The 21,299-nt window shown below is 49.6% G+C and overlaps 1 protein-coding gene across 6 annotated transcripts in view; it reads left to right on the top strand.

The window, feature by feature from the left end:
* The window catches only part of MYLK (myosin light chain kinase), a 278,784-nt gene that overhangs the window by 227,712 nt on the left and 29,773 nt on the right, over positions 1–21,299 (top strand). For all 6 annotated transcript variants that reach the window (XM_019448606.2, XM_053903446.1, XM_019448604.2 and 3 more), the window contains 6 exons: positions 215–342; positions 2,276–2,429; positions 8,307–8,609; positions 16,623–16,655; positions 16,752–16,845; positions 18,156–18,359. In XM_019448606.2, coding sequence (XP_019304151.2) covers positions 215–342; positions 2,276–2,429; positions 8,307–8,609; positions 16,623–16,655; positions 16,752–16,845; positions 18,156–18,359 — 916 coding nt within the window. The remainder of the gene's footprint in view (positions 1–214; positions 343–2,275; positions 2,430–8,306; positions 8,610–16,622; positions 16,656–16,751; positions 16,846–18,155; positions 18,360–21,299) is intronic.

Genomic DNA, 21,299 nt, shown 5'->3' with positions numbered 1-21,299 from the left:
TGGGCCACTTCTGAAGAATCAAAATGAAGAAATGAAGAGAGCTAGCAGGGTCCATCAGCGCAGACATTCTGGAGCAGCGGCCACTGTCCTCAGTGTTGCCCTGAAGGCTCTGGAAGATGAGAGGAACAGACCAGCGTGGACAGCAGCACTGAGTGAGGTCAGTCTGTCTGAAGCTCCCTCTTCATTGCTCACTTTGTCACTTGTCCCCTCCCAGCCATGCCTCCTCAGATCATCCAGTTTCCCGAAGACCAAAAGGTGCGCGCGGGAGAGTCTGTGGAGCTGTTTGGTAAAGTGGCAGGCACCCAGCCCATCACCTGTACTTGGATGAAGTTCCGAAAGCAGGTCAGTGATGGAGGGGAACAGCCCTCCCAACCCCTGGGTGGGAAGGGATGAAAAATGCCGTCTAACAGAGGCCGCATGGCTCTTGATCGGTTAGGGCCTTAGAAATGGGAGGGTCCCCTCCCCCACCTGTCACCACCCACCAATCTGAGTTCTTAATGATCATTTCTTATGAGTCTGCCATTAATACTTGCTTTACTGATAGTTTGTGTATAGAGAAAAGTATGAAGGAAAAAATAGAAACCACCCATGCCCCCCATCTGATTTTGATATTTTAGTCCAGAATTCTACTCAGAGTCAGGAAAATTGAACCAGTGACCAAAAGGACCTCTCAGACTCTGTAGATTTCTGTGATTCTGTGCCAGCCCACTGAACCCTATCAGTGGCAACAGCTTAAACTTACCATGTGCTGAATAGATAACAGTGAATCTGAGTATTTGGATAGATAAATTGTACATTAAATAGAACTTTGGCTTACTGGTCCAGAAATATACCATTTAAAAGAATGGTCCTATGAAAAAAATGTTTGAATTTCTGAACAACCAGCTTTTATAGGGAGATGGGGAACCCACCTGTTCCACTGAGCCCGTATTGGTAGTGTGTGCCCATGTATATCATCAGCAGAGGCCCCAAAACGTGGCTGGCACTGAATCGGGAAATTTGGAGAAGATGTGAAGGTTTCTTTTGAGTTCTCTGGTGCTCTATTTCCAAACCACTCAGACTGTCCTAAGGCCCAGAGGTGGGAGGCTAGTTAACCAGGAAGGAATGGAGGGTTGGTGTGAAAAGATGAAGCATCATCCCAAAGGATGCTGGCTCTCTGCTATATCTGGGCTAGCGTCATCTGAAGTAAGATGGAATCCCTCCCTTTTCAGAGACATTTGGCCAGGTCCCCATTCTGTCCAAAAGAACTTTCTATAGTGATGGATATGTTCTATTTCCATTGTCCAATATGGTAGCCACCACTATATGTGGCTGTTGAGCACTTGAAGTGTGACTAGTACAACTGAGGAACTGAATTTTAAATTGTAATTAATTAAAAATTATGATAACAGCTTTCTTTATAACAATAGCCATAAAATTCATACGGCATAAAATTCGCCCTTTTGAAGTATCCAGTTCAGTGGTTTTCAGTATATTCACAAGTTGTGCAACCATAACAATGATCTAATTCTGGAACATTTCCATCACCCTCAAAAGAAACCCTGGACCCATTAGCAGTCATTCCTCCCTTTCCCCTAGGTCCTGGCGACCACTAACTTACTTTCTGTCTCTATGGATTTGCCTTTTCTGGGCATTTCATATCAGTGGGATCATACAGTATATATTCTTTTGTATCTGGCTTTTTTTTTTACTTAGCATAATGTTTTCTGGGCTTATCCACATTAAAGTATAAATCAGTACTTCATTCTTTTTATGGCTGAATAATATTCTATTGTCTGGATATGCCACATTTTGTTTATCTGTTCATCATTTGATGGACATTTGGGCTGTTTCCACTTAATTAAAATTTAAGTATCCACATGTGGCTAGTGGCTACAGTATTAGACAGGACAGAAGAGGTCAGAACCTTCTGTCAGACCACAAAGGTGGTCTTTGTAGGTAACTTTGCTCAGATGTGTTTTCCTGCCATCCCTCCCAAAGCCGTGGTGATACAGGACACTCCTTAACTCTGGTCTGGAGCAGGAAGCACAGACATGGTTGGTCTGCCAGACCCTGCTCGGCACCCTCCCTGCTCACCCCAGATCTGAACCACCTCAGGGACACTTGGCTTTGGATGCAGGAGAGGAGGGGCCTTAAGGGGAAGCCGAGAGTTCAGATGAGACAGAGCCCCATACTGCTTGTCCAGTGACATTCTCTAGTGGTAGGGAGTGGAGGTCAGAGCCCTCTTCCTTTCTTGGCCCAAGTCTCTAGCGCCTGCCCCACTCTCTGCCCCCAGATCCAGGAGAGCGAGCACATCAAGGTGGAGAACAGCGAGAATGGCAGCAGGCTCACCATCCTGGCTGCACGCCAGGAACACTGTGGCTGCTACACTCTGCTGGTGGAGAACAAGCTGGGCAGCAGACAGGCCCAGGTCAACCTCACTGTTGTGGGTGAGTCTGGGGACAGGGTGGCCTGGAGGTCAGAGGACAGGAAAGACAGAGGCCCCCAGCAGGATGGTGGGCCTCAGGGCCTCACCTCCCCAGGACCTGCTCCTTCGGCACCCTGCCCACAGCCTCCCATGCTCCCACGTTCCCTGTTCCTGCTCTCACACACTTGCTGTGCTTCCTACTCCTGGGGAAGCCCAGACCCACACACACACGCTGCAGCATTTTCCTGTTGCCACGAATCTCCTCCTGGCTTCTCCCTCTCTAGCCTTTGCAAACCTTGAGCCACTCTGCTCCAGACCCACCTCTAGCACCCTTGCTCCCTCTCCTCTGGTCCACTGCCTTCCTGCTCCCCAGCTACTCAGTCTCCTTGCAGATCCTCAGCCTCAATCACTGTTGCCTTCCACTGTACTGCTCCTGCACCTGATTTGGGGGCACTTCGGGAAGATCACAACCCGCAGACTCAGTGCTGGACTCGGCTGGGGTCCAGGTGGAGGCGTCAGTAGGCTCAGTGTCCTCCCCCACTCTCTGTGATAGCTTGTCACCCTGTGGGGCCCCGCCTCCAGCTGCTCTGAGAAACAGGAGGCATCAGGCATGATCTTATATTACTTCGTGCCCCACGCCTACGGGTGTCTCCATATCTGTGCCCCCTTCTTTCTTGTCTTCACCTTCTCCTCTACTTCTGTAAATGTTGCCAGGGCTCTCTCATCCCAGCCAAACACTGCAATATCCTGGCTCGCTCTGGCCACCCTACCATCTCTCTCTTGCTCTGTTTACAGCCTCGCCCTCTGAAAGGGGCCAGTCTCTGCTCTGATTCTGCTTCTTCGCCTCCCTGCAGCCTCCCTTCACCCCCATTAATCTTCTGGGACCACCCTTCTGAGGTCACTGACTTCCCAATCCTAAATCCACTCATTTTTCTCACCTTCTGCATCCCAGTATGGAGTTGAGTCTGTCTCCAGACTGATTTTCAAGTTCACTTTTTCCTTTCCATCCCAATCACTGTTTTTCATGTCCTGGTGAACTTCCTGAAATATCAAAATACCTTCCTAACTGGTCTTACATTGTGGGTTGTGCTCAGCAACTTGACCCCTGACATGGCAGGTGCTCAGGACAATGAAGCAACAGCAAATGAAGGAGTGGGCAGGTGGGTAGCAGGCTGTGTCCCTGTGCGTTTGTGGGCTTTCAGATACCATGCGTGTGAAGGACTTTGGCCTGACAGTTTCTGATCTGATCCTCTTTTTCTCTTTCTTTCTTTCTTTCTTTTTTTTTTTTTTGCTTCTTTAGATCAGGATTTTTTTTTTTTTAATGTTCATTTGTTGTTGAGAGAGAGCGTGAGTAGGGGAGGTTCGCGGGGGTTGGGCAGAGGATCCCTAGCATCCCTGATGTGGGGCTTGAACCCACAAACCATGAGAGCGTGACCTGAACTGTTACTCCACTGACAGAGCCACCCGGGTGCACCTAGATCAGGAGTTTTAAATCTGGGAAGGCCAAGTGTACTAAAGGGACAGGGAACAGGTTTCTTAGCCATAAATGACAGGACACACCTTTTTCTCACTCTTTGTCTTCAGTGACACCAGATATTTGTTTCAGGAATTTTCCCCCAGGAGTCAAGAACCTTTGGGGGCTTGGGGGACTGATGCTAATGATCCACTTTGCTTATCCTTTTAGACCTGTACCCGCAGTATTGATGTGGCCCCACGCCCCAGCTGTCAGCAAGCATTGGTTTCCAGTTTTCCTCTTATCTGGGGAACCTGGGGGTCAGCTCCTTTGAACTGCTTTTCCGTGACCAGTGCCCCTGCCCCCACTCTGGCTGGCTCTGCAGTGCCACACGCTCCCTTCCCCCCAGCACCACCACGCAGCTGCAGTTCTGGCCTTTTATGGTTTCGTTTCTCATTCTCCCGGGCCGGCCAGTGCTGACAGGGCCGTTGGCGTGGCTGCCCGCCAGCTGGCAGGAGCAGCAAGTTAAATGCCGTCCTGGGAGGGGAATGGAATGGAGGGGAACGGGCTTTCTGTCTGCCTCCCCCTCTCAGAGCTAAGAATAGAATTGCCCAATAAAAGGAGCACTCGCATTGATGGATCCAGCAAAGCAGCATTCATTCAGAGCTCATGGATTTAGAATTAGTCAAAGTAAACCTGGATTAGGCCCAGATTTACCTGCGTGTCTCTAGGGACATCTGTGTATTATCTGATCAGGGCTTATTAAGTAGATGTCAAATATAAATGAGATGAAACAGGAATCATTCAGCCTACTCAGCGCAGTTTCAAGCACTTTGGAGGCATCCATTTGCAGGCCAGCTAAATCAGGCCTATTGAACACAACTGCTACTTGTTAGCAGTAAACTTCTGCAGGTCCCTTAAAATGCCATTTTCTTTTCATATAGTCTATGACTCCTTTTTTAAAAAAATTTTTTTTCAATGTTTATTTATTTTTGAGAGAGTGGGCGGGGGGGAAGAGACAGAGAGAGAGGGAGACACAGAATCCGAAGCAGGCTCCAGGCTCTGAGCTGTCAGCACAGAGCTCAACGCTGGGCTCGAACTCACAAACTACGAGATCATGACCTGAGCCGAAGTTGGATGCTTAACCGTCTGAGCCACCCAGGCGCCCCATGACTCCTATTTTTAAAATGATAATAAAAAGTAGCCTTACCCTCAGGTAGTTTCAATGAGTGATGTTTAACTAATTGAAAGGTTTATATTTTAAAAGGCAGCACCGGAGTGTGTGGAGCTGGGAGGGACTGTGCAGACATCTGCCCCTCCAGCTCTACCTCAGGGGGGTGAGAGAGGGGCCCCCGAGAGAGCCTTACCCAGATGCATTCCTTCCTGTAACTTGTCCGGCCTGAGAAAAACATCACTTCGCCTATCTTTAAAGGAGAAAAACAAAGTAGAGAGAGTCTCCAAATACCCGGTAATCCCCCAAAACTACCAGAGCTTGGAACTTGCAAGGTTTTTAAAGACAGGAGATTTCCCTTTGTAATGCTTGGCATGGGTTTAAGCAAGATGCTTCTTGATCATATGCTGCCTGATGGCCTGTAGAATAACAGGCCCCTGGAACAAGGGTCTGGAGATTTTTTTGGAGTCTCCTTTTGGCTCTGCCACCAGCTAGCTGGGTATTCTGGGTAAGCAAAGTACCTTGGCCTTCAAGGGCTGGATGATCCAGGTCGATGCCTCCGAGGGGTCATATCCCCTGCCTTTGTCTATAAGCTGCAGGCAGCTGCTGAGGTGCAGTGAAGGGAGGTCCAGGTGGGGTTAGACCACAGAGCACCTTCAGACACACAGGTGCACAGAGACTGCCAGGGCACCTGCTCCCTTGAGAAGTAGTGGAGAGGAGATCCTCTATTTTCCCAGGACTGAACAGAAAATCCTGAAGCTGGTGCCATCTGAGACTCTTCCCTTAGACTCAGCATTTCCCATTCTGTTAGTCAAGTCTCCAGGGAGCCATGGGAGAATTCCAAGGCGGCGTAGAGCTTAGGGTTCTAGACACTGAGCCCGCCTTGTCTTTACCAGGCCATGCCCAGGGTCCCCCTCCCAACCCGAGTGCGTCTATGTGCTTAGTGTGGAAGGGAGGCTCACAGGCATTCTGTTCTGAGGACGTCTCTCTTGTCCCAAGCGTTTTCCTCCCTGGCTAGTCCAGCCTCTGTGTGAGGCTGTCAGTTGGAAAGAACAGAGGGCATCAGGCACAGCCCATGGCCCTAAGGGCAGGGGTGAGGGTGGGCGCTTCCATTCTCTGACCACTTCAGACTTGTGAGTCTTTTCTGAACCCCTCAATTTGGAATCAGATTCCTTGAAGGCATTGAAGTTTCACTCGGAATTAAAGCTCCCCCCACCAATTTCACATCTTCTCTTGTGCTGCAGGAGGTGAATGTATATCATTTGTCCATTTTTCTCATCCTTTCAGCCAAGAAACATCTGGAACAGGGTAGGGTACAAATAGTACCTCTTCTGCAATACCCATTTCTCAGCATTTTCTTTCCTTAACCAAAGCAGAAGGGAGAAAAATCAGTCAGTGGAGTGTGTCTGCATTTGTTGTATAAACCTACATGACTCGAAACGTGTCCAATCAGATGTTTTCCAGGCAGGTTTCTTTGGGGGAAGCAGTGAGTCTGTCTTTCATCCCTCTTTGGGCTTTTTTACTTCCTTCACTGGGTCTTGAGAGGACTTGAACCACTTGCCTCTACAAGAGTTTAAAGTAATAAACATCTTAGCCAACACCAGAAATATTTCTAAAAAGGCCAATACATCTTTCAGAACAAATGGTTTTTCTAAGAGAACACTTTAAACAACCAGTGAAAGCGGCTCCATCACAGGAGGCCTCCAGAGGGACTGCCAACGGTGGAAAGTAGCCCTGTCACAATCCGAGTCCTTCCAGGCGAGGTCCAGGCTGGGGTTGCAAGGCAGTGAATGGCTTCCAGGCCATGGAAGCTGTGGGGCCTGGGGGGGGGGGGGAGGTGAGAATGTACATGTACACACACACACATACACACGTCAACAGGTTTTTTTCTTCGCTGTATGCATAGAGTCATTTGCAGAAATTCTCTTTGGCCTTCCTGCCTTGCTGAAGGGAGGGAGAGTAGGAGTCAAGGACTTTACCTGGGTTTGCTTGCTTGCTGTTTACAAAACCCCTAAAAGGTAGATACATATTAGCACCATCTTCCAAATAAAAAAGACCAACTAGGAGTTTGGAAACTTGGAAGTTAAGGAATCCGCTTGAGTTCACATAGCTTGTAAAATCACATAGCATGACAAGCATGGTTTTAATTGCTAGTTTGGGGAACTCTACACCTCAAGCTGCCTTGAGCGAGGTGGGGGGTGGAGTTTACTGAATACTCCTATCTGTAGCTAAATCAACCACCTGTAAAAACTAAATCTGGAAAATAGAATTTTGTTCAGATGAGCAACTGACAAGATCAGCAAAACTCAAGAACCCCATCAAAATATTGGCTACCGTGATTTGCCTTGAAGCTGGCAGCATTACTGGTCTGAATGGGAAGGCAGCCAGCCAAAGGGGCTGCTGCTAGCTTGTGTCCTCTGCTCTTTTCCCAGCCCGCAGTCAGGGATGGTTGTGATTTGCTACTGCGGTTTGGTTTTGAAATTCTTTACCTCATTTTATACTAGCCCTATGAGGATACAAGAGGTAGGGTGCGAGTAACTTTTTATGGATTATAAAATTAGAAATAAACTCCTACAATAATGATAGTGATGGCTCTTCAAGCCAGCCACTTTTCCAGGAACTCCTCACAACAACCTTGTGATCCAAGTGCTATTATTATCTACGTTGCTTACAGATAAGGAAACTGAGGCACAGAGAACTGAGCAAGTAGTGAATGTAGACAGGGCTGTGGTCAAACCCAGATCCGTCTGACTTCAGAGCTCACTGTGCTATACTGCCTGTCAGGGGGGCAGATGTTTCCCAAGTCCCAGAGAAAGTGGAGACTGACCCTAGTTATGTCGCAGGCCACTGGCCTAGGGCCTGACGGAGACACACACACACTCTGAATTTTCTCTCAAAACATATTTTTGATGGGAAGCAGTCCACGCCTTCTGGGCAGCTTCCTAGATCTGTTTACTCAAAGAAATATGTTTATGACTGAGGCAGAGTACAGGAAATCATGACTTGTAGACTGGAAAACTAGCCAAAAAAGGAGGGTTATTTTTCCAGCAAGTAGGTTTTTGTGTGGCTTTTCGTGTAGGTGTGTTTTTACATAGGTGTGACTGTGTAGATGAGGTCAGGAAAGCCAGGACCAGGGCTGGCAGCTGGGGATCTACGGGCTTCTCCCCCAAGACAAAGCTAATTCAGGAATGTTCTTTCTGTGCAATTCTTCTCCACCCCCCCCCCCCCCCCGTAATCCTGAAGGCTTGTGTGATGTTGTGCCTCTCTGTCCCCAGATAAGCCAGACCCCCCGGCCGGCACACCGTGCGCCTCTGACATCCGGAGCTCCTCGTTGACCCTGTCCTGGTATGGCTCCTCATATGATGGGGGCAGTGCCGTGCAGTCCTACAGCGTCGAAATCTGGGACTCAGTGGACAAAACGTGGAAGGAACTAGCCACATGCCGCAGCACCTCTTTTAACGTCCAGGACCTGCTGCCAGACCGAGAGTATAAGTTCCGTGTGCGTGCAGTCAACGTGTATGGAACCAGTGAGCCGAGCCAGGAGTCTGAACTCACAGCAGTGGGAGAGAAACCAGAGGGTAGGCTATCTTCTGCTTTATCACTGGCTTGAAGTAAGTTTGTGTGACTTACCTTGTGCCTGTAGAAACCTGTACTGAGAGGGGTACTGAGAACTGAAAGACATCAATGATGGTTGGCAGAGTCTTTGGGGATCTTGATTTCCAGGGTTGTGATGCTGATCCATCCTTTAGAAGTACCTTTGACCTTCAAAACACATTGAACCAGCAGTTTTGGTACACTGCCACCAGGGGGTAATAGTGTGTTAATCAGGAGCAAAGACCTGGAAGGCAGGAGTTCCGATGGGCCTGAAGTTTCAGCTTCCCCCTGCACCCACCTCCCTCCTTCTCTTGCACTGTCTACTCAGTGCCAGGTTCTAGGGACACAAAGACAAATTAGACAAGGGGCTTAAAATCTTAACTAGGAACACAGCTGTGTAGACAGTAGCTATAATGAGAGGGGATACATGAGATTATAGTGATGTAAACAAAGGAGACACAGCAGAAAGCATGATTGAGTTTGCCATGCAGGTTGAATAAGGCTTCCTAGAAGAGTTGACACATATGCTGAGTCTTGGAAAAAGGAACGGGCTTCCAAAAGGCAGGGAAATAAGGAGAGGCATTCCTCCCAGAGAAAGCAGCATGTCCAAAGGTGCAAAGTGATGGAAATACATGGCATTTTGAGGAGCTTGTGTGTGGCCAGGGCATATGCTGTGCAAGACAGAACAGAAGAAGGCAACCCTGAAGGGGCAGTTCAGGTGAAATTGAGAAGTTGATCAAAGATTCCAGGCAGGGGATTGATATGATCACATCTGGTTTTATTTATTTATTTTTTTTTTTAAGTTTATCTTGAGAGAGGGGGAGCACACATGCGCAGGGGAGGGGCAGAGAGAGAGGAGAGAGAGAATCCCAAGCAGACTGCATGCTGTCAGTGCAGAGCCCAACGTGGGGCTCAACCTCACAAACTGCAAGATCGTGACCTGAGCCAAAGTCAAAGGTCAGACACTTAACCAACTGAGCCACCCAGGCGCCCCACATCTGTTTTTTTAGAAAGAGAATTGGAGAAAGAGTAGAGTTTTGCTACTCAAAGTGTGGTCTGGACCAGAGTCTTGGGATCCTGGGATTTGCTGGAAATGCAGACTCTCCGTCCCTCCATTCCTCTGGTCCCTTCTGAACCTTCATTTCAACATGATCCACCCCCATGGATTCAGATGTGTGTGACAGTTTGGGAAGTACCCAAGTGGAAGTGGGGGGGTGACATTGGAGTCAGCGAGCTACCAGTTGGGCTTCTGTGGTGCATTCCAGGTGAGGGATAGGTAAGGGCATGAACTAAACCCTCAACAGGTAGAACTGACTATTCTCAATGACTTTTTGGGTAGAATTGAAGGAAAAATGAGAAGAGTTCAGGATGACTTCCAGTTCCTAGCTTGGGTAACTGAATACAAATTTAAGAGGCATTTATTATCATAGTTCTTGGTGGCTAACATATATCAAGCACTTGCTATATGCTAACAGTGTGTTGAGCACTTTACATGCATTATTTTATGCATCTAACTCACTGAAGTAGATAGTTACTACCCCCGTTTTATAGATAGGAGAAATGAGGTTTACAGGGATGAAGCAACTTGCCCAAGATCCCAAAGCATGTAATGTAAATGGTAAGCTGTCTGACCTAAAGCCTGTAGTCCTTTGGTTAAACTGAAGGAGGAGGTCAGGCTGCCTCCCAGAGACTTGGACGTTAGGCAGCCGGGAGTCCTGGAGAAGATGCAAGTTCTGGTCTCAGTCCCGTGCAGATGAGGTGTCTGAGGGATATCCAGGCGTCTTCAGACTGCTGACTGGCTGAATCTAGAGCTCAGGAGAAGGGCTTATGCCAGAACTACAGATTTGGGGGTTTCGCTATATATATTTAATTGATTATTGAAGCCATGGGCTCAATGAAGTCACTGAGAGTGGTAGAGAAAGTCAGTGTGGATACCGAGATGAAGAATCCTGCAAGGCCAGAAGCAAGGATGAGGCAGAGAGAAACAGAAGCTGGAGCCGCGTTGAAGAAACACAGATTGCAGAGAAGGCTCCCTGAACAGCAGCAGTGCTAAATACAGAAAGAGATGAGGACTCAGGGATTTATCCCTTTGATATTCAGCGATCTTTGAGAGGAAAGTCCAAAGCGTTTCCACAGGGTGGAAAATGGTTGCCCTGGGGTTAAGGAATAAGTGGGAGAAGAGAGGCCAGGAGTGTGGAATATTATTTCAGGAAGTTCAGTGTGAAAAGAAGAAAAGAGTGCCGTGAGTTTAAGGTGGAGAAGAGGTGGTGGGCGGGGAGGACGGTGGAGGGACACCAAGGGAAAGGGCACTGGGAGAAGGAGAGCTTAAGGGTGTGAGGCTTAGAGAAGAGGGGAGAGTGAAGGACAGGGAGCTCGACAGGGCCAGTCTGAAGTCCCCACGCGACCAGAGGCATCACGAGTATGGAACTGTCATTATAGTTTGATCCCCCTCTTTAGTGAAAATATTAGATATAAAATGGACATGAACTCTACTTTTATATTATTATTTTTTAAATGTTTTATTTATTTTTTGAGAGAGAGAGAGAGAGAACGAGCGGGGAAGGGGCAGAGAGAGAGGGAGACACAGAATCCACGAAACAGCCTCCAGGCTCTGAGCTGTCAGCACAGAGCCCAACGTGGGGCTTGAACCCATGAACCACGAGATCATGACCTGAGCTGAAGTTGAACACTCAACCGACTGAGCTACCCAGGTGCCCCATTTTACTTTCATATTAAAAGAGGGCTCCAGAAAGAAATTTGGAGGATGCCAGTGGAAAACACTCCAAATTTACAAGATTGCCAGTGCAGCCCTATCTTGGGGGCCTTTACCCCTGAGCTCTGGGACATGGGAGCCACAGGGGCATGGATCCTGGCCCCCAGGATGGCCCTGCTGAGCCTCCGGGCAGCTGTCCTGGGGCTCCTGCCCACTAGCTGCTCACAAATGTCTGCTGAGGGAAACGGGGTAACAAAACTGCCATCTGCCGCCCTTTGACCTTCTTTGTGGGGAGCAGGCAGGTTAGCGTTGGCGGTGCCAGGACATGCATTTAGTTTTATGTTTGTAGCATATTGCTTTGTTCAAGAACACTCCCTACCTCTTGAAAAGTGACAAGGGAAGAGACAGCATTGCAGTGAGATGTTCCCTAGATGGAAAGGAAAGTGTCCAGGGCCCCTATGGCAGACACCAGGAGAAATGGTAGAATCCCCGACGAAGCCCATGCAGAGGACAGAGGCCCTCGGAGCTGCAAGGTGTGGCTCCCAGGAGGCCAGGACAGCAGCTCCCAGGCCTGTAGGGAGAGTGTGTGGGGACAAGGGCGAGGACCACCAGGCTCTGGGCAGGTGGCCTTTCCCTTCTTCCCCTACAGCCAGCCAAATCCCACTGTGGTCCTCAGTTCTCCCCCTAGGGCCCCTCCTGGCTGAGAGCACACAAAAGGAAATGCAAAAATAGCCTGCAAGCCAGAGGAGGGGTCCAGGCCACCCAGGGCTTCCAGACTGGATGCTGCTCCCACCGCTCAGGGCCAGCTGGATGGCTGGGGGGAGTGATGGGGGGGGGGGGCGGAGGACAGAACAGTTGGCAAGCATTAGGCCTGAGGGGCAGAGGGTGGAGGCGGTGGGAGGGTGGGGTGTAGGGATGTTCCGAGTGAAGACCTCTGTGCACTGGTCAGATGCTTTTAGTTATAACCTGGGTAGGTCATCTCTGTCCACCTTAAAAGGGAAATGGCTCTCAGAGAAGTGTGGTGTGTGTGCACACATGCGTGTGCGTGTAGAGGAGGGATGGGAGGGGTGGTCATGGCAGTTTCTCTCTAGGGAGCCTGTGGGGTACGGTGGTCATCATCACGGCAGGGCTACTGAACCCTCCCTTCACTAATTGCAGCTTATGTGGGCTCTCGCCTTCCCCACTGCCACCAGTACTCCCCCTGGCTCTGCCTTAGCAGCCTGGGTTTTCTGCTTCATCCTGACCTCTCCATTCTGTCCCTGCTAAGCGCCCGACCCTCACGCTACATTCACTCACACGGTGTTCTGCACTCCTCTGCACTCCTCCTGTGTTCTGGCACTATTCCAGGTGGTACAGGACAAAGCACAGGTGTCCCCACCCAGCTTCAGTGGACTTCTTATGCCAGAGCCGCCCCTCAGACTAGAATCCCCAACCCAGCCAGCTCCCCTCCCTGTCTCCCCAAACCTGGGTAAGCAGAAGCACTGCCCCGAAGACAACATTCTCTCCCATCCCAGCCAGGCCTTCATCTCTGCCCCACCCTATCTATCCATACTGTAAGTCTTAAATCGACTCTATCCTTGCTCCTGATCCTAATTTGTTCTAGAATATACAGTTGTTAGCAAAACAGCTGTGAGAAGGGCTTCTTGCAGAGTTGGGGCTTCCTTGCAAGCCTGAGGGCAATTAGAGATATAGAGCCCCTGAGGGCCAGAGATGAGCCAAATAGCGCTGCTCACCCGGTCCGGGGCTATAGACGCCTCTCTGGGGCTGGGGTGCCCTCTAGTGCTCACCAGGTGTGTGACGGCCCTCAGCCACGGACAGCTCAGTCCAAGGGACTCCCTAGAGGCCTGCCACGTGAGGGTCCCCAGTGCTCATCTGGTCTTGTCTCAGACACTACTCCAGGGAAATGAGACTCATCTATTTGCAGAAATATCTCAGAACCATCTTCCAAACAGTTCTTGTGCTTAGCTCTTGGATCTCATAGCTCTTTCTGAATAGTTTCTAAATGTCTTGTTGAAGTTCCTCCAGCCGCAGCTCCTTCTGTGGTGGAGAGATGGAAACCGAGTGGCTCACCTCTGCTGTTACTACAGACCTTTATTACTGAACTTGGCTAATTGAACCGTGGACTTTCCCCACCTCCTATCCTGCCCCTCTCCTTGTGGCCGCTTCCCCCTCCAAGCAGAATGGAGGCAGAGTGAGAAGGAAAAGGAAGAAGGGAAATATCTCAGCCAGGAGTCTTGGCCTGTTTCAAACAGAGGAAGATTTGTGTGGTAGCAGTGAGCCAGGAAATAAGGGCATGAATTCCCTGAGAATGGCCTAGGTCCCCACAACCATAGCATCAGGAGAACATTCTGCATCTTAATTGCCAAGGGAAAATAAGGCAGAGGTGAAGGGCAGGTGTGGTGTTTGTGGTGCGAGCAAGAAGGCCAGCTGTATAATCTCTAACTGGTGTCTGAGACACTGGGAGAGGCCAGTTGTAGAACTGCATGCCCTCTCCAGGGCCATCTGGAAGATGCCCCTGGTGCCAGGCCATTGGAAAGCCCCTTATGGGCTTACAGTACAGCTGATGCTCCTTCACTAGGGAAGTACAGACAGCTCTTCCTAAAGATGCCAGGCCAGGGGCATCTGGGTGGCTCAGTCAGTTGAGTGTCCGACTTTGGCTCAAGTCATGATCTCGTGGTCCGTGAGTTCGAGCCCCGCGTCAGACTCTGTGCTGACCACTCAGAGCCTGGAACCTGTTTCAGATTCTGTGTCTCCCTCTCTCTCTGACCCTCCCCCGTTCATGCTCTGTCTCTCTCTGTCTCAAAAATAAATAAATGTTAAAAAAAAAAAAATTAAAAAAAAAAAAAGGATGCCAGGCCAGGGAAGTCTGCCTTCTCCTTCCTCTCTCATCCTGCTGTCCATTGCACACCCCGGTGAGTGGCATGGGAACGGGTGAAGCCACTCTCTCAGACAGGAGCACTATGGACGAGTACGCTGGGCCTCCCTGACAGTAAATGTTGTTATCATTGTTAGTATTTTATCTCCAAGGCCCAGCCAGTGACAGCATCCTTTGTCATTGACTTGAACCCCTTGCTTCCCTTACAGCCCTGTCTGAAGTGCCGTTGTTGAACTGACCTAAACGTCTGTTAAACCTACTTATTATCCTTATGGTACATCTCGAGATGTGAGTTCCATATGCCTACCGCCTTCCTCCTATGTGAGGCATAACACTAAATTGTTCTCTCCAGTTATAGTACTTATTAGTTGGTAAAAGTCTATAACCTTAATCTTACCCTTGGCCATTGTGATTTTTTTTAAATCATAGCTGCTACAGACATTTTTCCCTAACCAGAGAGGCCTAACCATTTCTGACCATCTTCACACAGCAGCTCTTTCAGTGGCTTTCCATACCTCTCCAGCCCCAGGGCGACTTCCTAAGTGCCAAAAGCCCTGCTTCCAGGAGCAGATGGCCCCAGGCTCTGCTGAGAGCAGAGGAATAATACCTGCTTGTGGCCAGTGCATTCCCCGCACCCCGATCCAGACCCCCGACCCGTGACAACATTCTGTTGGCCAGAGCAGTAAGTTGAGGGACGGGGCTCCCACACTTGGGTTCTCACTAGATGCCCTGGGGCTTGTCTGCCCCAGAAGGCTGAATGATTCCATTCTCTCTGAAATGTGACTCCATCATGCCTTCCAGGTGTTGTTCCCAGATGTTTTCTGATCATCTATGAACTGACATGGTCATTCTCCACTCTCAAATATGCGAGTTAGAAGACTTGGCCAGTTAGACTCCTGTCCTGGCGCTATCTGTGAAACCCCACCACGGATCTGAGGGTTCCCATCTATCTTATTAATAAATGTTTCCGGGGCATTTTCCTTCCTGCGACAGACTATTCTTCTCCGTCTCACTTCTGTTTAGTTGTTTAAAGCTAAGCTTCATCAACAGCATTGTAAGGACCCTAAACAAATCACAGCTTCTGGGGGATTCACCCACATGCTGTCCCCTGTCACACACTCTGTCCCCCCAAGTCTTACTCTCTCTCTCTCTCTCTCTCTCTCTCACACACACACACACACACACACACACACACACACTTGCACTGGTAAAATCTCTGTCCTCCTTCTCCAACTTTTCTTAGGTCTTTGTTCTGTCTCAGGAAACCAACATTGGCTCCCTCTGCCAGTGGACCACAGCCCACATCATGACTGAGGAGCATAAAGCATGTCACAGAACATGGCATCCAGAGCTAGCCAAGGGCCCTAGAAATCACCTATAAGTACAACTCCCTCCTTTTACAGATGAGGACACTGGGGCCCAGAAAGGGAAAGGTACTTGGCCGAGGTCAAGAAGCCATAGTGGCCTGATAGGGACAAACCTATGCCAAAGGAAAGCCTGCAGCTCTGAAGTGGATGTGTTTGGTGGGCACCTGCCTGTCCCCTCACGCCCCCCCCCCCACCCTGCCATTCTTGTCTGATACATCCATATGAGCAGCCAGTATGTGCTGCTTATGTCCCTTCTCGCCCTACCTCTTAACACCTGCTGGTTTCACTGTGTGACCTCACCCACCTCCCTGTTGTGTTCCAGCATTTCCTTTAAGACCCAACTCGAGGGCTCCTTCTTCCCAGAATAATTGCTCTGACTTTATAATTGCCTCATTTCATGTCAACTTCCTACATATGTATATGTATATTTGTACTTTGATATCATGTGCTTGATTATAGAACACTTGTAACGGATATTTCTAGGATATGTGGTTTCGCCTCCCCCACTAAATTATGAGCCCCAAGAAAGGAGAGATCATGCCTTCTGTGTATTTTGGTTGTATGCCCACAATACCTGGCAAGATATCTGGTCCAGGGCTGGAATCCCACGTACCATTAACCATCAAATGGATAAATAGATTTGACACTAGGAGCAATTTATGTTGCTGACTTTCAAGCGAGAGCAGAAAGGGGCTGTCACAGTCATGTGTGGGTTCTGAAAGTTGGAGCCTGGAAGCTCTGTGAAGAAGGCTGTGTCCAGGGGACCACGAGGTCACAGAGGAAGGGATGGAAGCAAGAGCTGGGGGGGAAGCTGCTCAGTGGGGTGAGGAGGCCAGGGCCTGCTGGTGTGTCCATGTGTCCGTGGCCCGGCTGCAGAGCAGACTGACCCACTGCCTAGCCGTGCCCACAGCTCTGGGCTTGGTGGTCTTGGGCCTGGGAAGGCTGAGGCATGATGGAGGCCCCAGCATGTTTCACTCTCAGTGGGTCTTCAGTACTAATCACTGTGTCCTCTGTGTCTCTGCCCATCTCCTTCCACCCCCAGAGCCAAAGGACGAAGTGGAGGTGTCAGATGATGGTGAGTGCTGGCCACCTGTCCTCAGGTAGACTCGAGGCGGGGAGGGGGGCGAGCAAGGAATTGGATGGCTCACACTCACCCCGCCCCACCCTGCAGATGAGAAGGAACCTGAGGTCGACTACCGGACGGTGATTGTCAATACTGAACACAAAGTGTCTGACTTCTACGACATCGAAGAGAGACTAGGCTCGTAAGTGGTGCAGGAAGTGCCTTTGGGGCCCCCAGAGTGGGGGTGGCGCAGATCCCATCATTAAATTCCGTGCCTTGTCTTCCCATCTTTTCCTGGGTTCTGCCAGCTTCCCACACTGAGGCCCCCTGCAGAAGCAGGAGGTGCTGACCTGGGTCAGCACCCCAAGAGGGCAACCTCAGCCAGGGCGCTCTTAGGAGCTTCTTGTGCAACCGACTCAACTCCATGAGAGGCTTGAGCAAGCCCTGCCTTTCCTGTGCATTACTCCAACCAGGCTGATAAGGTGACTGGGTCTGGGTCAGACTGTCCGAGGCTACCTTTCATGTCATCTGCAGGAGTCAGTCAAGCCTGATCAGTCTCACTGTTCAGCAACCGTAGCTTTAATGCATCCATAAAATGCACACCGCTGAAAGGCACAGCTGCTCACTCTATGAATCTGGCCCACACTATTAGCTCTGGCTCTCCGCTGGAGTGTGGAGACCCCAACCCTGAGCCCTCGTCACAGCCACACCGTCCCCTCCAGCAGCAGCACCCAGGGCCGACTGTCTCCTGCTAACTATCCCTATAGGAACAGGATGGAAGAAAAGGGGACAGGGCTCAGGTTTGATTTCTAGCAAGTTCCTGGGGAACAAAGGAGTGACACCAGCCTCAACAGTTCTGCACAAGGAGCCTGCTCTGTCGGGAGGAGCTGTGTCAGAGGAATACCTCACTCTCCTCCCCTGCAGTGGACGGCAGGGGCCTTCCTGGGCCATGTCCAGGGGACCAGTGCTGAGCAGTGGAACAGAAGGAAAGCAGCCACTCGGAAGTTCTCTGTAGTTGGGGAGGACTTTCTCCACCCAGCTTCATGGGTCTGTCTTCGGGGGAGGGGAGAGAAGCCCACCAGCCAGGGTGGAAGCCTCAGCCCAAGGAAGTGATGGCCCTGAAAGAACAGCAAACCTGGGCAGTGTTTGGGCAGGGATGCGGGGCCAGGCACAGGCTGGGGTGACAGGTGAGGGAGAGGAGGTTTGTCTGTGTTAGAGGAACCCTTCATGATCCAGAGCAGGGACCGGCAGACTTTTCTATAAAGGGCCAGATAATGGGTAGCTTAGGTTTTGTGGGCCATATGCTCTCTGTCGCAGCTACCACTCTGCCATTGAAGCACAAAAGTGGCCGTAGACAGTGTGCGCCCCAATGGGTGTGGCGGCATCCCAATAAAATTTTATTTCTAAAAAGAGGTGGGCTAGATTTGTCCCACAGGCCACCATTTGTCAGCCCCAATTTAGTGGAAAGCTTGGCTAAATTTGCCTTTCCTCTCCTCCTCCTTTCATTTCCAGTGGGAAATTTGGACAGGTCTTTCGACTTGTAGAAAAGAAAACTGGAAAAATCTGGGCAGGGAAATTCTTCAAGGCATATTCAGCAAAAGAGAAAGAGAATATCCGGCAGGAGATCAGCATTATGAACTGCCTCCACCACCCCAAGCTGGTCCAGTGTGTGGATGCCTTTGAAGAAAAGGCCAACATCGTCATGGTCCTGGAAATGTGAGTGGTTTGCTGGGGGCCCCTTGTGTGTGCCCACACCCAAACCCCTCTGCCTGGAAATGGAGAGCCCTGCAGGCGGGGCTATGACATGAAGGACACTCCCCAGCCCACGTGACTGGGTGTCACCCACTCAGAACAGCAGATCTGTGTTCACCTGTGGCCCTAACCCATGACCAGCAGCCCACAGCAGCCCTGTTCACTGCCATAACAAATTGGCGGATCTCTGAGGACCCCTGCCCCCTTTTCACCCTCACCTCCCTGTGAAAGGGCCAAGGTTACCTGTAGGCTCCTTTCTTTCAGGGACATTCTCACCTAGAGGTAGCTTTGGAGTGGAAGGGGAGGGACACAGCAACTTCCTGATTGGCCTTCAAAAGAAGAGGGGCCCAGGGCTGGGGGCTCAGGATACGGAAGCGTAACCCTTGCTCCTGTCCTCCTCCTGTGCCCTGCATGCCCCCCATACATGCCTGCTTGTGTTCTCCACTGCTCCCTCAGCAGAGAGTAGTGCTTCCTGGGCTGAGTTGTACATGGGCGGAGGCATATATCACATGACCTCCCGCCAAGGCTTCCTGGGATCCATGGTTCCTCTAGTCCCCATCCTCCACTTGTCTCACCTCTGAGCCGCTGACCATGTGTGTGCACACACGCACACACGGGTGCACATGCGCACACACACACACACAAACACAAATGCACATATTGTTCTCAGTAAGCCAGGTGTCCTCTGCAGAGGTGTCTGTGTTTTTCAGTTTCCTTTCCTTTTTCTTTTTAAGTTTATTTATTTATTTTAGGGAGAGAGTAAGAGTGAGCAGGTGAGGGGCAGAGAGAGAGGGAGAGAGAGAGAATCCCAAGCAGGCTCCCCACTGCCAGCACGGAGCCCTATAAGGGGCTTGAACTCTCAAACTGTGAGATCATGACCTAAGCATGACCTAAGCTGAAGTCAAGAGTCAGATGCTTAACCAACTGGGCCACCCAGCCGCCCCTCCTTTCCTTTATTTTTTAATCAGAATTTTTTAATGTTATACAATCACATTTAAAAAAATGTAAGAAAATACACAATGGAGAGTTCGTTCCAACCCCTGTCCCCCATAGCCCTCACCACTGCCACCAGTAACCATTTTTATTTATTTTATTGTTTGTATCCTTCCAAAGTTTCTTTATGAAAATATAACCATATATTTTTAAAAAATATTTCCCACCTTTTCACACAAAGCTAACTCATATCCACTATCCTGTGTCTTGCTTCTTTTCATTCAACAATTCACCTGGGTATGAACTGCTGTGAACATACCAGTAGCTGGTGGCCCTCCTCGTTCACCCTGCCCGTGGAATTTCCTTCCATGCATAAACCACAGTTTACTCGAGCAGTCTTCTTTTGAAAGGCGGTTTCACAGTTTCCAGGCCTTTGCTTTTACAAATAAGCAGCGTTTGTAACCTTGTATTTGTATCTTCTCACTCCTGTGTACGTCTGTAGGGTGAATTCCTGGAAGTGTGGGTGTGCTAGATCAAAGGGCATGTGCATCTGAAATCTTTAGAGCTATTGTGAAATAGCCTTCAGCATCCTTGAATTGCTCATCTTGAGCGTCAGGACTCTCTGTCCTTTGGAGGGGACTCTACCAACACCTTCCTCCCCAGGAAGGGTGAGGCCAGTGAGGCCTCCCCAGGCTTGAGGTGTGACCTCCTCTCCTCTCTCTGTGATGGCTTCGGTGTGTTTCCTTTCGGTTTATGTACATTTGGAAGCGCTATAGTGGGTTAAAAGCACAGAGTCCAAAGTGAGCCCGATAAATCTCCCGTCAATCCAGCTCTGCCTCTTACCTGTTGTGTGGCCTTGAATAAGTAACTCAGCTTTGCCTATCCTTAGTGTTATTATCTGTACACAGAGGATATAAGCTGCTTTATGAATGATGTGGGGATTAAATGGAATAATATATGTCAGGCATTGTGCTGTATAATTAGGACTTAATAGTATGATACATTGACTTTTCCTGTGTCATGGTCTTTTCTATTTTTTCACTTAAAATTATTTTGTGAGCATTTAACATACAACTAGGTGTTGTGGAACAAACCCTACAATTCAGGAGAGCTGGAGTCTGGTCCTGTTACTGCCAAGCTGTGATTTTCTAATTATTAAGTCCTTCCAGCATCTAAACTTCAGCAATTCTGTGGAACTGTAAACGATCCAAAGAAAAGCTGCATTTGTGTCTTAGAATTTGTATCTTACAATCGGTTTTCAGCCCCTGTCTAAGCTTACCTCCCCACTTCCAGGCAAGAGTAGCCCGTGTCTGTGGCCTCACCGATCACAGCCTTACAATAGCCCTTTGGGCTGCAACGTTTCACATTTATTCTAGAACAAGTTGCTGGGTCCAGGCAGTGTGGGCATGCGTGGACATGCGGAGAAATGTCTTATGTTTAGATGTTAAGCCTTGGGCAAGTTTGTGCGAGGGTGCGGGAGTGGGGTAGGAGGCAGCCAAGCCTGGGAGAGGCCGGGCAGCAGCACCAGTGGGCAGAATACCATACTTAGCGTGGAAATGCGAGTTGGCAAGCTGGATGGAAAATGTTGAGAGAAAACGTAAGAAGGCCTCGGCTGGCCTGGCTTTCATCCCTCTTCCCCACGTCTCTCCCAGGGGCAGGAGCAATCTGACACACACAGATGCCAGATGATTCTTCTGCACTTGGGGTAAAAAGCTTGTCCCTTGATAGGAGCTCAACCAAAGAAGTGGGAGCACATTCACACTCGGTCTGTACTTCTCTTCCAGCTTAAACAGACTCAGCCATGAGAGGGCAAAGGCTAGCTTGCAGAGGGTACCATTTGCTATTCTCCTTGTTTGATGGAGAAACTGAGATGAAGAGAAAGATAATGCCTGGTGATGTAGAAAAGTGAAAATGTATTCCAGGGGCCTCTCTGTCGGTTCAGCTGCCTCAGACACAGTGAGAAATCAGAAG

This window comes from Panthera pardus, unplaced genomic scaffold, assembly GCF_024362965.1.
Source record: "Panthera pardus isolate Hobbes unplaced genomic scaffold, ASM2436296v1 HiC_scaffold_16, whole genome shotgun sequence".
In the NCBI taxonomy this organism is placed as follows: Eukaryota; Metazoa; Chordata; class Mammalia; order Carnivora; family Felidae; genus Panthera; species Panthera pardus.
This window is presented reverse-complemented; position numbering and strand designations above follow the sequence as displayed.